Below are 15,594 nucleotides of genomic sequence, written 5' to 3' on the forward strand. Positions count from 1 at the left end.
GACACACTTAGAAAGTCTCTGGATGAACTTAATTTTGTGTTTCTGGACTCAAATCAATGGAATGACAGTTCTTGTCCCAGGAAGGCCCTCAGGGCCAGATTTGACCTGAGGCTTAGTTCACTACACCACTGACAATCCGGAAATGTGGGCAGGTGCTGTGCCAAAAATCGATTGGTTGCCAAATGGTGGCCGCGGGAGTGTGCATGGGAGGACTTTTAACAAGAATTTAACAAGATTAGCACTTAAAAACAATTATTTGTTTGCTCAAAATTATATCAAAGGTGTGTCTCAGTCTAACTTTTCCTTAATGCACTTTCATGGTCAAATTAGATGCATTTCTCCCGGGCGGCGCGGCGAAATGAAGCTGATTGGACATTTGCTCCACAAGTTCTGGAGCGAGACAAAGGTAGCTTGGTATGGCAAGCCAAGTGTCTCATTAATAGCCACCTTTACTTATCAATGAGACACTTGGCTTGCCATATTAGTTGAGGACCCTCTAGTGGCTGAAAATGGTAGTGCTTAATATTTCCCATGTCAAATGAAGGAAATTGTCAGATCTCTGCCAAAAATTGGGTTATAAATTTGGGAAAAAAAACATAAATATATTGCTTTCCTGTATACGTCACAGACATCCTAATATATGCAAAAAGGTGCGACTTATACAGCGAAAAGTATAGTAATACCAGTACTACTACCAAAAGTCAAAGCGCCTTATTCTTGATCAAGTCTTAAGTTCTGATGTATAATTTGCACACAAGTGGTGCAAAATCTCTAAAATTGTGAACAAAATGTCTGTGTTGCACTGAAGCAACGCAGCTCTCTTAACTGCACAATTCAATTCATAAAAATGAAACCGTACATGCTGTTCTACATTATTCAGCTCCAATAAGACTGCTCTTAGTGTTACTTTACTCACTGTAAAGTCAAATATTTGTCATTGTGTCTCATACTTGTTCCCTACATCAGAAGAACACAATCCCCATTTAGGAATGGGAACGCCGGGTCATACTCGTATGAGCTCCTCCACCCAGCAGCCAGCTGTCGGCTGCACAGGCTGCTCATTCACATGAAGATAAACGGATCTGCATGTGGGGAAACAGTCAATATCTATCATGACGTAAACAACAGGCTCATTTATTAATGTCTCTTGTTTCTCAGTGAGGAATCTCGTAGGGATAGGGGCTGTTGTCTGGTTAGGAGGGATGATGAGGGTGAATGGCAGTTTTGGGAAGGGGTGGGGGTGAAAGACGGGGGTGGGAGGTAGTTGTGTGGGGTGGGTTTTGGATTGGACTGTAATCCTTTATAGTCCTGGAGAGAAACTGGGCTGTGCAGTCTGGGCCAAACAAAGTGACATGAACTCACACACAAATTCTTCATCATGACAAAATGTCTCCAGCAGAAACTGCCCGTTCTGCTGCAAGAAAAGGTTGGTTCTGTTTTTTGTTTTTAATAGCAAAGAGCTGAAACTGTATGTACTTTGTATTTGTTGTGTTTATGCTTGTACTGTTAGCAAAATAGTGTTTATTGAAGAGCTCACTGAAGGATCAGATTTAAAGTGTGCAACACTGTGTGTCCATGAAAGAAAAAGTGACGTCAGGCTGAGATGAAGGGAAATTAGATTTATGTGAGGAAATCTGTCAATGGAAGGTAAAGACACTTCAAAGATCTGTCATGAAAAGTTGCTTTTGGACCTTCTGAGCAACATTTTAACGAGCTCCACCTGTAGCTTGATCCCAGACTCTTCTACAACCCAGCTTCACCTCATCAGGGGTAGAAGCTGCAGCAAAACCATCACACAAGCAGTTTGACAGACGTGTGCAACATGTTTTAATGATGAAAATGTTCAAGCATTGCCCAGAAGTCTTCTCTGCTACGTTTACATTCTTTTGGTTCAAACACCGGTGAACTTACAGCCAAGAAAAGATGTCAGAGCAACACAGAGGGTGCTGGAAAGAAGTGAAAATCTGCTGCTAGAGAGGCATGTATAATAAACAGATGCTTCAAATGGGTTTTATATCAATTTAACTTGTTTATTTTTAAATAATGAGTTATTTATCTTTGTTCAGATCATCACAAAGATAAAACACACACTCCACAAAATTATGAATTTTAAATTGACATCAGAGGTGCTGATTCTAAGTATTTATGATATATTATACACATTACGTATTTTATAAACCTGCTTTGGCTCATAATTTTCCTCTAATCCCACGGCATCCTGCACACAGCGGCAGAGCTTAACAGAGTCATGTGTGGAGCTATTTCACGGCATCCTGTGTGGAAATGAGTAGAAAATAAAACATTGACTAATCACACAGATAACTGAACCCTTCCAACCTTCAGTAAATTTTCATTCATTCAGCCTTCATTTATACAGGCTAGTCTCATTGAGCCATGAGGACTCTTACAAGAGAGACCTGTAATACAGCAGAAAAGCTCTTTTTAAGTTCAATGATTTTTTTTATTTCCCACCACCATGAAAAGTATAGTTTTCACTTTTATTTGTAGTATTTCTTAAGAAAATAAAGAAAGGTTTTTGTCCAACTCAGACGGGATCATCACCTCAAACAGTATTTTATATGTCCTATCTTTTGGGGTATGTTGAATGTAGGCCTGTCACGATAACAAATTTTGTTGGGCGATTAATTGTCTCAGAAATTATTGCGATAAACGATAGCATTGTTTGAAATTTGACAATAATTAGTAATTATTGTCAAATTTAAGAATAAATGTTGGTTCATTTTTATGTGTAGTGCCTTTTTTAACCACTGGATGGCAGTATAAAACTGTTTGAACCAAAGGATGGATAGTGAGGGAGAGAGCAGCGTGTCTCTTTAAGAAAAATGGGAGGGAGGCCCATTGACGTGACATGAGCTGTCTCTCGTTCCTGTTTTCCAGTTCTCAAAATGGTGGCTGCTTGTTGTGGTTTGAGCTCTTTAGCATAGCATTTTTCTCACAAAGCTTTTAATAAAAAAATCAGTAAACAAGTTTTCAGCTTCTTTTTGCAGAGAAAATCAACTTTTTACACAAAGGCACTGGTTTCAACTGGGAATTTTGGAGCTTAAACAAGACGGAGGTTTTTTCCCAAGGTCGGCCTGTTAGCTTAGCTCATAGCTTAGCTTCTCAGCTTAGCTGCTTTTAACGATCCAAAAACATGATTTTGGACAGTTAAAACAGATTTTGAAGAGAAAAGAGAAAGGGAGGGGTCAGTGAAGAGCACCGGAGTTGAGCCTTTTGTCATCCAGTGTCTTCAGTAGAAAGAGAGAGACACGAAGAAATGATAAAGCCGATAAATGAAAATGAGTTGATAATTTTCATTTATCATGCGATTAATTGATTTATTGTTTATCGCGACAGGCCTAGTTTAATGTTCTAAATACAGATACATTTTTTAAGTTCGGTTATCAACAAGAATTGTAATTTACAGCTTTTATGAAATGGTAATAAAAGTAGAAATAAGTGGTATTTTGTATTTTCCAAATTTCCAAATGTATTTTTTTTTCTGAATAATTTCTTGTTTGTTTGACCATTTTTGCTTTCTTACAAGTGGTTGTAAAAGTATTCATCCCACCCACACCCTGGTATTCTTTCTATATTGTTCTATACAGCCAAGATTTTAAATGTATGTCCATTTTTTTTAACAAGTAAACTTATGAAAAAACTTGAATTAAATTATTGTACAATATCTCAAACAAAAGATGGTGAATGCATATGTTTCAAATCAGTGCTTCGTAAAGCTACTTTTAACCACCAGCTGTGGGCATCTGTATTTTGTTCAGTTATTTCTTTAGATCCTTGTGTTTCCTGCACTCCCAGTGTTTTCTTCCTTGTTGTCAGCTCCTGTCGCACCTGTCTCAAATCTTAATCACCCCAGGTGTTCGTCATTCCAGTCTCTTTAGTCTCCCTTTAAATTCAGTGTCTCTGTGTTTCTCCTTTGTCCGTGTATTGTGCTTTCCAGCCCGTCGTGTTCTGTTCCTCCATTGTTCCATTAACCCAAGTAAGTTGTTGCTGCCCTGTCAGCTTTTGTTTTGTTTGTGTCTGCACATGGGTTCTACACAAAACAACTGGGAACTGGGAAAATCTGACTCCTTCATGATCAAACTGCTGCAGGTTGGATGGTGTTGCTTGTGTCCGGCACTCATTAAATAGAACCAGTTGGATCAAGGTCTGGACTTAGACTAAACCAGTTCAGGACCTTTAAGTGGTTCAATAACCGGTGGAGCGTTGATTTAGCAAAGTGTTATTGTCCCAAAAGACTCAAACACATGTCAGTAATTTATACTTTGTACCATCTTTATTTAAGTTTCCTAGTCCCTGCTAATGAAAAACATCCCCACAGCATGAAGCTGCCACCACCATGCTTCATTGTAGCAATGTTGTTCTCTGCATGATAAAAAGCTTCATTATTCAGAACCAGTTTGTGTAGGTCTGCTAATTAAACTGAACATTTATTTAAATTCCAGGCTCTAAAGCAACTAAATACAAAGAAAACCATCCATCCATTATCTTTACCAGCTTGTTCCTTTTCAGGCCACGGTGGTCACTGGTGCCCATGTCCAGCAGTCACTGTGTGAGTGGTGGGGGGACACCCTGGACATGACTCCAGTCCATCACAGGGACACATAGAGACAAATGAGACAAACAGCCATTCATTCTCTCACTCACACCTAGAGACAATTTAGAGTTACCAATCAGTCTAACATGGGAGAACACCGGAGTACCCAGAGAAAACCCACGCTTGCACGGAGAGAACATGCAAACTCCACCCAGAAAGGTCACCTGGTCAGGATTCAATCCGGCAACCTTCTTGCTGAGATGTGGCAGCTCTACCCACAGCTCTACCCACTGCTCCACCGTGCTGCCCATACAAAGAATACCAAGAAGCTGAATACTTTTGCAAACCCCGCGTAAATAAATGTCAGGTTTTTTCCTCTAATCTCAATAAAACCTCTAATCTCAATAAATCAACCATGTCATCACTTTAAGACTCTGAACCTCAGTTGATGGTTTCCTGTAATCTTTGGCTGCGCTCTTCGATCCTGACGCCTCAGAAACTTGTTTGTGGCCCGTCTGTACTGCCTTTCGTGTCCTGCATGTCGGCTCTGCCTGAGGAGTAACTTTAGTTGTGTTTACTCGTGTTTTACCGTTTAGTGCAAGCAAAATATCTGTACGAGTACTGAAAAAAGATTGCAAATAGTCTTAATTGCCTGTGCACCTCCTCTGTATGTTCACTTGCAGTACGACCCAGATAATTCGGGCTTCATCAGCACAGAGCGGTTCAGGGACTTGCTGGCCACCCACGGGTCTGAACTCGACCCCCACAAACTGGAAGTCCTGCTGGCGCTCGCTGACGGCAACGCTGATGGAAAGATCTGCTACCAGGACTTTGTCAACCTGGTAAGATGCAGAAGAAAGCCACTGAGAGATGAGGAAGGATGCAGAATGTATTCAATGGGTCTTGTCAGTTGGAAACAATATCAGACCATTTTTGGACTTGGCTTTGGGAGCACAAATGTAAGGATTATTTGTCATTTACAGCCATATCCCTCCATTAAAAACATCCTACATTCAAAATTGTTTGCATTTTTTTAAATCAAATTTTCATACAAAGCTCCAGAATCTATAGTCCAAGATCACCTCGGCTACAAGGTGGGGATTTATCCTGAGAGGAAATGATTCTCAGCGTTGTGATGAATTCCGCTCTTTACTCTCACCTTGCCCCACTTTTAGTTTCCCCTTCAAACGGCAGCCTGACTGAGGCACCTCCATCTGTGCTCGCTGCCTCCTGGCCTCCTTGTTTCCTTTCACTTGCTTCAGCTCCACAGAGAAGGCTGAACCCAGGTCTGCCGAGTGCTCCTGGAGTACGAGTCGTTCTGTGGGGAACAAAGGGGCTGGGGTGGGGGTGGGGGGGGGGGCAGTTTTTTCCGGACTGAATAGAATTCCTTGTTTGTGTGTGTGTGTGTGTGTGTGTGTGTGTGTGTGTGTGTGTGTGTGTGTGTGTGTGTGTGTGTGTGTGTGTGTGTGTGTGTGTGCGTGCGTGCGTGCGTGTGTGTGTGTCCTGTTCATCTGAGCTGTTAATTATGTGAGACAGTGGGTGAGGAATGTACGTTGGAAAATGTCAAAAAGCAGTGAGAGTGTGTTACAGGAAGTGTGATGGAGACAAATGAGAAGTGTTCATCATTGTGGGTGTACAGTTGTTGTTTTTCACCTGCATCCAAACAGGCAAAGGAGGACGATTGTGTTTTAGCTTGTGTTGGTGTTTGTGTCTCTGTCACCGAACTCTTAAGCCTCTGGACAAACTGTGAGGAAATTTGCAATGATTGGACGTACATCTACAGCTAACTGAAGACCTTCAGCTAAGTTTAGTTGTCACGACAACTAAACTTAGCAAACCTTAAAATGGGGCGGCTGTGGCTGAGTGGTTAGAGCAGTCGTCCTCCAATGCAAAAGTTGAGAGTTCGATTCCACCAGCAGTCACATGTTGAAGTGTCCCTGGGCAAGACACTGAACCCCTCATTGCCTCTGATGTGTGTCCCATCGGTGTATGAATGTGATAAAATACTGAATATTAGTAGAGTGATGTATGAATGGGTAAATGAGGGCACAGATTGTGTTGTAAAGAGCTTTGAGTGTCTTGATATACAAAGTAGAAAAGCTATATATACAGTAAGTACAGTCCATTTACCATTTAAAATGTCTTTCACTGAGTCAGTTTTACAGATACTGACCTAAATCCTGGTGTGGTAGTAGCTGAGATTAATCCCTAATACATATGTGAACTTTGATGGCAGAAATTTTCACTACCAAAACTGTTTTTAAGACTACTGTGACAAACAGTAGGAGTAGTAAAACAATGGACCTTTGACCTTGGGACTGTTTAAATATCTATTATATGTAGATATTTGCTTTGATACGTCTTTTTTTTTTCAGATTGTAAAAGTATATTGGCTAAAGAAAAGTTTTAAAGTACTTTTGTCTTTTAGCTGTTGCTCTGTTTTTTTGCTTCTAGCCTTTTGCTATGTTTAACTTTGATTTAATCTTTATTACTTTCTGCTTTTAGCCATTCTTCTGCTTTTTATGTTTTAGATTGCCTTTTGCTACTTTTAGCTACTGCTATTCTGTTTTAGCTGTTAGCTGTCCTAATGCTATTTTTAATTTTTAACTAGTCTTTTGCTACTTTAGCTTTTAGCTACTCTTGTGGTCCTTTTGAGTTTTCCCTAACATGGGTCTACCTTTATTGTTTAGCTATTGTTCAGGTTTTTAGCTGTAACAACTTAATTTCAGTTTCTTCATTTCAGCAAATTAATTTTTCACTCAGCATTGTTTTGTTTGTTTGTTTGTTTGTTTTTGCAGAGAATGTAATTTGTCTACATTTGGTCATTTTCACCATATTCAGTAGTGCTTGATTGTTTGTAAGCCTTTATAATTGTCTATATTTCTGCATAAATCTGACCTAAATCATCAGATTTTCACATCAGATACTGCAAGCAAAGGTTCTCATACTTTTACCACTCACAAATATCTAATATTGGATCATTTTCCTCAATAAATATATGATCAAGTGTAATATTTGTGTCTCATTTATTTAACTAGGTTCTCTTTATCTACTTTTAGGACTTGTGTGAAAATCTGATGATGTTTTAGGTCACTTTGTATGCAGAAATATAGAAAATTATAAAGGCTACATGAACTTTCTATCACCACTGTATGTTATAAACAGTGTAAACATATTTTGCAGGTTCACAATATATCAGCTAAAGCTGCAAGTTCTGAGTGGAAAAAAGAGCATCAGAGAGGAGCATTCTGTAGACTGAGATACAGTGATGAGCACAGTCCAGCTAATCCACAAACCTTCTTTTTCATTTAGCGTATAAACGTTTTCACAAATTTTTGAACGCGTTAGTGGAATTAGCTTCCGCTAAATTAGGTTTTGCCAATGTTAAGTCTGGTAACAGAATTCATAAGCATGTTCCTGTCTTTTGTGGGCGTATCCCGAAGGCTCCGTTAGGCACACTATTGACTGTACACGTGACAAGATGTGATTAGTTGACGCAGCTTCAGCTGGAAGGAGACGAAGATGAGTGATGCAGACTGAGCGACACTCATCAAAGCAGTTAGCGGTTTAGCATTAACGTCTGCAATTTTTTTAACCTGTTTAGTGGTTTAGCATTAGCAAAGCTACGTTTTTATTTAGCAGAATATGGGTTAACTTTTTGGTTTGTTGTGCCCACTGTAGTGAACTAAGCCTCAGGTCAAATCCTGACCTTGAGGGCCTTCCTGGGACAAGAACTGTATTTCATTGATTTGAGTCCAGAAACACAAAATCAAGTCCATCCAGAGACTTTCTAAGTGTCCTGCACTGATCAATTGAAAGAACACTCTCTTTTTCTATTATCATTACTATCTTACAAATGTCTTGATAATCAAAGTGTGTTAGTTCAAACCATTTTAAATGTTGAAGTGAACTACTCATTTTAAATCAACTGTGAAAGTATTAATGAATTTTTAATCCTCATTCAAAGTAGAAATCAAGTTAAGGTCTGTTACAAAGTAATTATTCATTTTTCTTGATCTTCTGTCTGAAATGAGCAAGTGTAAGTTGGTCAAAGGTCAAGTTTCGGTCAACTGTAAGTTTACTGGAAAGAAATGTCATGTTTAACTTTTTCAGACAGATATGAGAGAATTGACTCCACGAAGTCTCGGTTCTTCATAACATCTTCTGTCTGTTCTTAAACAATCTAATCTTTTTCCCTTGACTTTTAATAACCTCTTACATCACTAAAACACACCCCTGTTTGGTTGATCGACCAATCAGGAAGTTCTCAAATGAACCGGAAACAGAACTCTTTAAAAGGTTCAACACTTCCTGTTCAGAAAATGCTGAAATAGAGTGCAGTAGAGTGCGGAGAGAGAATGCAGAGTTCAGAATGCTGGAGAACAACTGCAACTGAGCTGAACGAGAGAAGTTCAGAGGAACTATGAAGAAGTCTGTTCTGGGATGATCTCACGACTCCGAACGGTTCCCTACTATCCTTACGGAGACGCTGTAAAGCGTTGAAAGACAACTCTACACCGAGGCCGAACTATCGTCTGCAAAGGTAAAAGAGTCGATCTTCAACCGCAAAGTGTACCGTTGGTTAAGCTGGGTCCAAAGGAGCGTGTTGTTCTGGTTATGACAGACAAATTCCCTCACCCATCTCTCTCAAGATAAACCTCATTTCCATCTTTAAACTCTTCTATCTTGCTAGTAATTAATCCAGATATTTTCAGAAATGTCTGTTGTAATGCTTGAAGTGAGGAAACCATGGCCGTATGGTTTTCTAACTATAAAGCTAATTAATTAAGCTGTTGTTGAAATCAATTTGCCAAATTAATGTAAATGTGTGATGTTAAACTATGATTCTGTTAATAAATGACCGCATTCATTTGATGGGTCAAAGAAAATTAACGTCTCACGTCACATTTAATTTCAATGCACGATATTATTCAGTCCAGAAAAATGAATGAATCCGTTTAATTTATGGATAATATATCACAGATATATGTTCCTCTACACCACCACTGTTTCAATGGCAGTGGCTGGCAACTGGTACATTTTATAGCAACAAATGTAAAGATGGTATGTTGGCATGAAGTGTAGAGACACGTCTGGAGGGATAATGGAGATGCAGAGGCAAGGACAGACAGAGACTGATTGTGATAGGTTTATTTGGCACCGTCTCTTCTTTGCACAGCAAGTCTTCCATCAGCATGATTGTCAGTAATTGCCTTTCGCTGCTGCGTCACCAGCAGCATTCAGATCACGGCTCGCTCCTCTCAGTCTCTTCCTCCTCTTCACCTTCACCTCTTTCTTTCTTTCTTCATGCATACTCTCAGCTTTTTTCCTCTTTCTTTTGCTTTTTTCAGTTTGTCTATTTGCCTTTTTCTGTTCAACTCTGTCTCATACATCACTCTGAAGTTTTGCCTGGCTGGTCAGGGCCAAAACTGCCTCAAAGTAGCTTCATATTTCTGGAAATATCTGCACTTTACTGCACTGTTTTTCTTGGATGTTGTTTTTTTTTTACAAAGTGGAATAAATCAGAGTAAAATTGCATGGTTTGGACTTGTCTCCTATCTTGAGAGCAATACAGCTCTTGGAAGCTTATTATATCAGCAAATGCAACAGGTGATGTTTCAGCCTTTGTGACTACAAGTGAGAGAAAGCCATGTCCTGTTAGTTTTAATCAACATTAATGAACACTTTAATCAGGTCTTTCTTGTAAATGAGTCCTCGAGGCTCAATAGGATTTACCTGTCTAAATAAAAGTTGAATGAATGAAAAAACACAGCACGTAAAGAAATGTTTAGCTGTCTTTATGTTGATACTCGGACCATTATTGGAGTAGAGCATGTATAACCAAGCAGCCTGTGAAACCAAAGGAAACAAACTGGGTCACTGCAACATGAAAAGGCAGACAAACATATACCGTATTTTCCGCTGTACACGTCACACAACCTTTTAAGTCGCATCAGTTCAAATATATCTAATAAAGTGGACAAATCCATAAATATGTCGCTTTGCTGTATATGTTGCATCTATTATGCATCACTTCTGACGCGTCACGTTTGTTACACGTCACCACTGACAACCCGGAAATATGGGCCGGTGTTGTGTCACAAATCGATTGGCTGCCAAATGGTGGCCACGGGAGGGTGCACGGGAGGACTTTAACAAGAATTTAACAAGATTAACACTTAAAAACAATTTGTTTGATCAAAATTATAGTAAAGGTGTGTCTCAGTCTAACTTTTGCTTAATAAATGCACTTTGATGGTCAAATCAGTTGCATTACAAAACCCGATTTGCTAAAGCGGGAGTGCTCAGAGGAACGACTCACTTTGCATTTCTTCGAAATTTAACAAGATAAGCACCTAAAACAATTGTTTCTTTGCTCAACTTTATAGCAAAGGTGTGTCTCAGTTGAACTTTTACTTAATAAATGCACTTCATTAGTCAAATTAGCTCCATTTTGCCGAGGCGGCGCAGCGAAATGAAGCTGATTTGACGGTTGATCCAGGCGAGCTGGACGAAGGTGTCATCTGTGGCAAGCTGATTGTGTCATTAATTGCCACTTTTACCTATTACATGACACAAAGGCATGCCATACTACTCGAGTGCCATCTAGTGGATGAAAATGGTAGTGTTCAATATTTTCAGTCAGAATTAATGAGAATTGTCATATCTCAGCCAAAAATCGGTTTATAAACATGGAAAAAATCCATAAATACGTCGCTTCGGTGTATAAGTCACAGGGCATGCAAATTATGCAAAAAACTGTGACTCATAGGCTGAAAAATATGGTGATTGTTTGTGTATGTGTGCATTGTGACTTAGCAAAATAGTGCATAAACCACTGGACGGATTTCAATGAAACTTTAAGAAACATTTTTATCTACTGCTGATTAACCTTTAGAGTCGACAGGTTGACAGGCCACAGGTAATGAACCTTAGAAAATAGAAGAAGTTGCTTTAACTTTGATCTTTACACACATTTAACTAAAACAGATCTGAACCACTGGATTTTCATGTAAATCAAGCAGCTACTGTTTCAAACAGGGCTCAGATTGACAGGTTCTGATGGGAACCCCAGCCGATTCTAAATCATAGACGTTGTGTAATCCTTCCTTTTGAATCCCTGTCAGTCCAACCGGAAGCCTTTTGGATCAAGATGACTGATATAAAATATCACTACATTTTGTAAATGAGTAAAAAATGACATGATTTCTGTGATTGTTTTGAGTTCAAGTCTCTTAAATAGATAGTTTAGGTGTTTTGAAGGGGTTCCTTGGAAAAGTTCCATTCTTTCATCCTTTTTCTTTACCTGCTTCTCCTTTCTGGGTCGCAGGCCCAGGTCGCAGGTGGCTATCTCCAGCAGTCACTGTGTGAGAGGTGGGGGACACCCCGGACAGATTAAACAAACAAAAAACCAGTCACATGCTTATTCACATATAAGGACAATTTAGAGTTTTGATTAACCTAACCTGAATGTTTTTGATTTGTGGGAGGAAACTGGACTACTTGGAGAAAACACACATATATGAGGAGGATAGCATACAAACTCTGCTAATCAGGTGGCTGAGGCTGAGTGGTTAAAGCAGTTATCCTCCAATGCAAGAGCTGGGGGTTCAATTCCACCAGCAGTCACATGCCAAAGTGTCCCTGGGCAAAACACTGAAGGATTCGAGGATTCAAGGTTCTTTATTTGTCATAGGCACCACATGTGGTACATTTGGTGGAACGAAATTGTGTACACATGGTCCCAGTTACATCCAACAAAGGTATAAAATGTCAAAGGAAAACAGTATCAAGACCTAAGATATGAACTAAGAACGTTAACTAAAAATACACTAAGCACTAGTGGTATAAAAGCAATACGCCGAACAGCAGCACGAACATGAGTCTGTGTGAGCAGATGAGTATGAATGAACACAGTAACATGAAACAGATCAGCAGCAACATGAAACAGATCAGCAGCAACATGATGTGATTTTTCACAGTGATTATCCTTATTAGAGATTTTTGAGTGTAACAACTTCAGGGTAGAAGCTGTTCCTCAGTCTAGTGGTTCTGCACTTAATTCTCCTCAACCTCCTATCTGAGGGGAGCAGCGCAAAAAGTGTATGTGCTGGGTGAGTGTGGTCCTTCATGATGCAGGTGGCCCTCTTCCTGCATCTGGAGGTGTAAATGTCTGTGATGGTGGGGAGGCTGACTCCAACAGTCTTCTGTGCAGCCTTCACCACTCTCTGCAAATCTTTTCTTTCTGCCACATGTTGATGCTGGAGCACAGGATACTCTCCACTGCACACCTGTAGAAGGAGGTGAGGACTGAGCTTCCCAGACCAGCTTGTCTCAGCCGCCTGAGGAAGTAGAGTCTCTGATGAGCTTTCTTGATCAGGCTGGTGGTGTTGTTGCCCCAGTTGAGGTTGTCATTCATGTGTACACCCAAGTACTTGTAGCTGGAGATCACTTCCACCACAGATCCTCCTATGTTCACAGGGAGTAGATGTGTTTGTTCCTTCTGAAGTCCACAATCATCTCCTTCGTCATCTTCACATTGATGTGAAGGTTGTTCTTCCTGCACCAACCCTCCAGGTGTTCCACCTCCTGCCTGTAGCTGGACTCATCATTGTTTGTGATGCATCCAACCACCGCTGTATCATCTGCAAACTTTACAATATGGCAACCTGGATGAATAGCTGCACAATCATACGTGAGCAGAACCCCTCATTGCCTCAGACGTTTGTCCCATCAGTGTATGAATGTGATAAAGCACTGATTATTCTTTGTATAGATCTAGTAGAGTGCTGTATGAATGGGTAAATGAGGGCAAATATTGTGTTGTAAAGCGCTTTGAGTATCTTGATAAGATAGAAAGGCGCTATATAACAACAATGAACTATAATAATAAACAGCTTCCTGTGGGATTAATAAAGTTCTATTTGATCTTATAAATACATTCCATTTACCATTTACTAATAAAGACCCCAGACCAGGAGACAAACCTGCAACATTCTCGTTGAGGTTAGAGCTCTAACCACTGCTCCGCTGTGCCACCCTGCAAAGGTTGTGGAGCATTAAGTGTAGAACCACTAGACTCAGGAACAGTTTCTACCCTGAAACTGTTAGACGCTTGAATCCGTAACCAGGATAATCACTGTAAGAAAAAAAATCACTGTAATGCCACTTTAATTGGTGATATGTGACTCATCTGTGCTGCTGATTATCCATGCTGCTGATTGTCTCATGCTGCTGTATTCATACATATCCATCTGCTCACCACAGACTAATGCTCAGGCTGCTGTTGATATGCTGTATTTTACATTATTAGTGTTTAGTGTATATCTTAGATCGTTTAGCGTATATTTTCGTGTATATCTTAGATCCTTGTATTCTGTTTCTTTTTATACTTTATATTTTTGCTATTTTGGGTGTAACTGGGACCCTAGGTGCATAATTTCATTCCACCTCATGTGCCACATGTGATGTGAATGACACTAAAGGACCTTGAACTTGAACTTGTGGATGTTATCGTTCTAGCTGCTGTAGATAGCTCTTTAAACTTCATTCAGAAAAAAAAAAAGTTTAACTCTTACAGGACTGACGAGCTAACAGCTGTCATTTTATAACAACTTTGATTTCTAAATTTTACATAGCCCTAAAAGTTGAGTTAGCCTTTGATAAGACATTTGCTTGATTAGCAGACAATCAGTTGTCTGAGTTCAGCTCATCAGGTTGGACAGCTTGGTTCATGATTTGTGTTTGGCAGCTTGGTTATTTCAGTGCTCATTATGAGGAGACTTCAGCAGTTGGAAAGAGGAAAGGTATGCATTTGGTAAATTAAGGTTTTACCACACAATTTAGTATTACTGATATTCTGTGTACTTTTTATGTGATCATTCATTGCCTTTAAGACTGTGTTTTCTATGTGACGTCCACCATGGTCATGGTTTGGGTTTTGCCATTCAAATTTGTCCAACTGTTGGTGTACCAGAATAAATTGTGCTTATATGGGAGACTCTGTTTTTCTCTCCTATATTTCTTTGCATCAGAGCTTCACAAACGCCGCAGGTGGTGCATCTTCTGTCATCCTATTATCTTTGCTGCACAAGTAGGCTGCACTGTTAGCTAGCTTCTGCTTGTTATATATATATATATATACTCAGTACTATAAGCAGCAAAAGTGTTTTTTTTTCTCATTATAAACCATGTTTGTTTTATTTTAAGTTAAAATTGTTTCACTTTCGCTGATGCTCACTGAGGTGATTGGCACGACCTTCAAGTTTATGCCCCTGAGTCATTTCCTGATATAGGCCCACGCTCATGGTGACTCATTAGTGGTTGGGGTGGTGGCACATAACAGCAGAACGATTTAACTGCAGCTGCTGAGACACATATAAAATATTATAATAATTTTGTTTATAAAACCCTTTAAAACAGCCACAGATGCAACAAAGTGCTGCCCATGTAAAATCAAACACAAGAATCACACAGTTTAAACCGTAAAACCACTATAACCAACAAAACAGTAGTGCAGAGCAGGTCTCAGGCGGTGCCAAAAGCAAGAGAATAAAAATGCATTTTTAAAAGAGTTTTTAAAATGGACAGTGAAGGGCATCGTCTGATGGGAAGAGGGAGATTGTTCCATAATCTTGGAGCAGCTACAGAAAATACTGTGTCTCCTCTAAGCCTCTGTTTTTGGACATCTGTCTCCTCTGATCCCCCGTTTGGACTCTGTCTCCTTGTTTGGAATTAGGAACTGGTGAAAGTGATAAATGAACTGGTGAGAGTGACAACTGAACTGATTAGAGTGATAACTGAACTGGTGAGAGTGATAACTGAACTGGTGAGAGTGATAGCTGAACTGATGAGAGTGGTAACTGACCTGATGAGAGTGATAACTGAAATGATGAGAGTGATAACTGAACTGATGAGTGATAACTGAACTGGTGAGAGTGATAACTGAACTGATGAGTGATAACTGAACTGGTGAGAGTTTTAACTGACCTGGTGAGAGTGATAACTGAACTGAAGAGAGTGATAACTGAACTGGTGAA

At 39.7% G+C, this 15,594-nt stretch overlaps 1 protein-coding gene across 1 annotated transcript in view; it reads left to right on the forward strand.

The window, feature by feature from the left end:
- Positions 1-1,374: 1,374 nt before the first annotated feature.
- The window catches only part of rhbdl3 (rhomboid, veinlet-like 3 (Drosophila)), a 54,971-nt gene continuing 40,751 nt past the window's right edge, over positions 1,375-15,594 (forward strand). The window contains exons 1-2 of the mRNA XM_037690577.1: positions 1,375-1,426; positions 5,239-5,397. Of these exons, the coding sequence (XP_037546505.1) occupies positions 1,379-1,426; positions 5,239-5,397 (207 nt within the window). The 5' untranslated portion in view covers positions 1,375-1,378. The remainder of the gene's footprint in view (positions 1,427-5,238; positions 5,398-15,594) is intronic.

Source organism: Nematolebias whitei, chromosome 16 (assembly GCF_014905685.2).
Source record: "Nematolebias whitei isolate Nwh7 chromosome 16, NemWhi1, whole genome shotgun sequence".
NCBI lineage: Eukaryota > Metazoa > Chordata > Actinopteri > Cyprinodontiformes > Rivulidae > Nematolebias > Nematolebias whitei.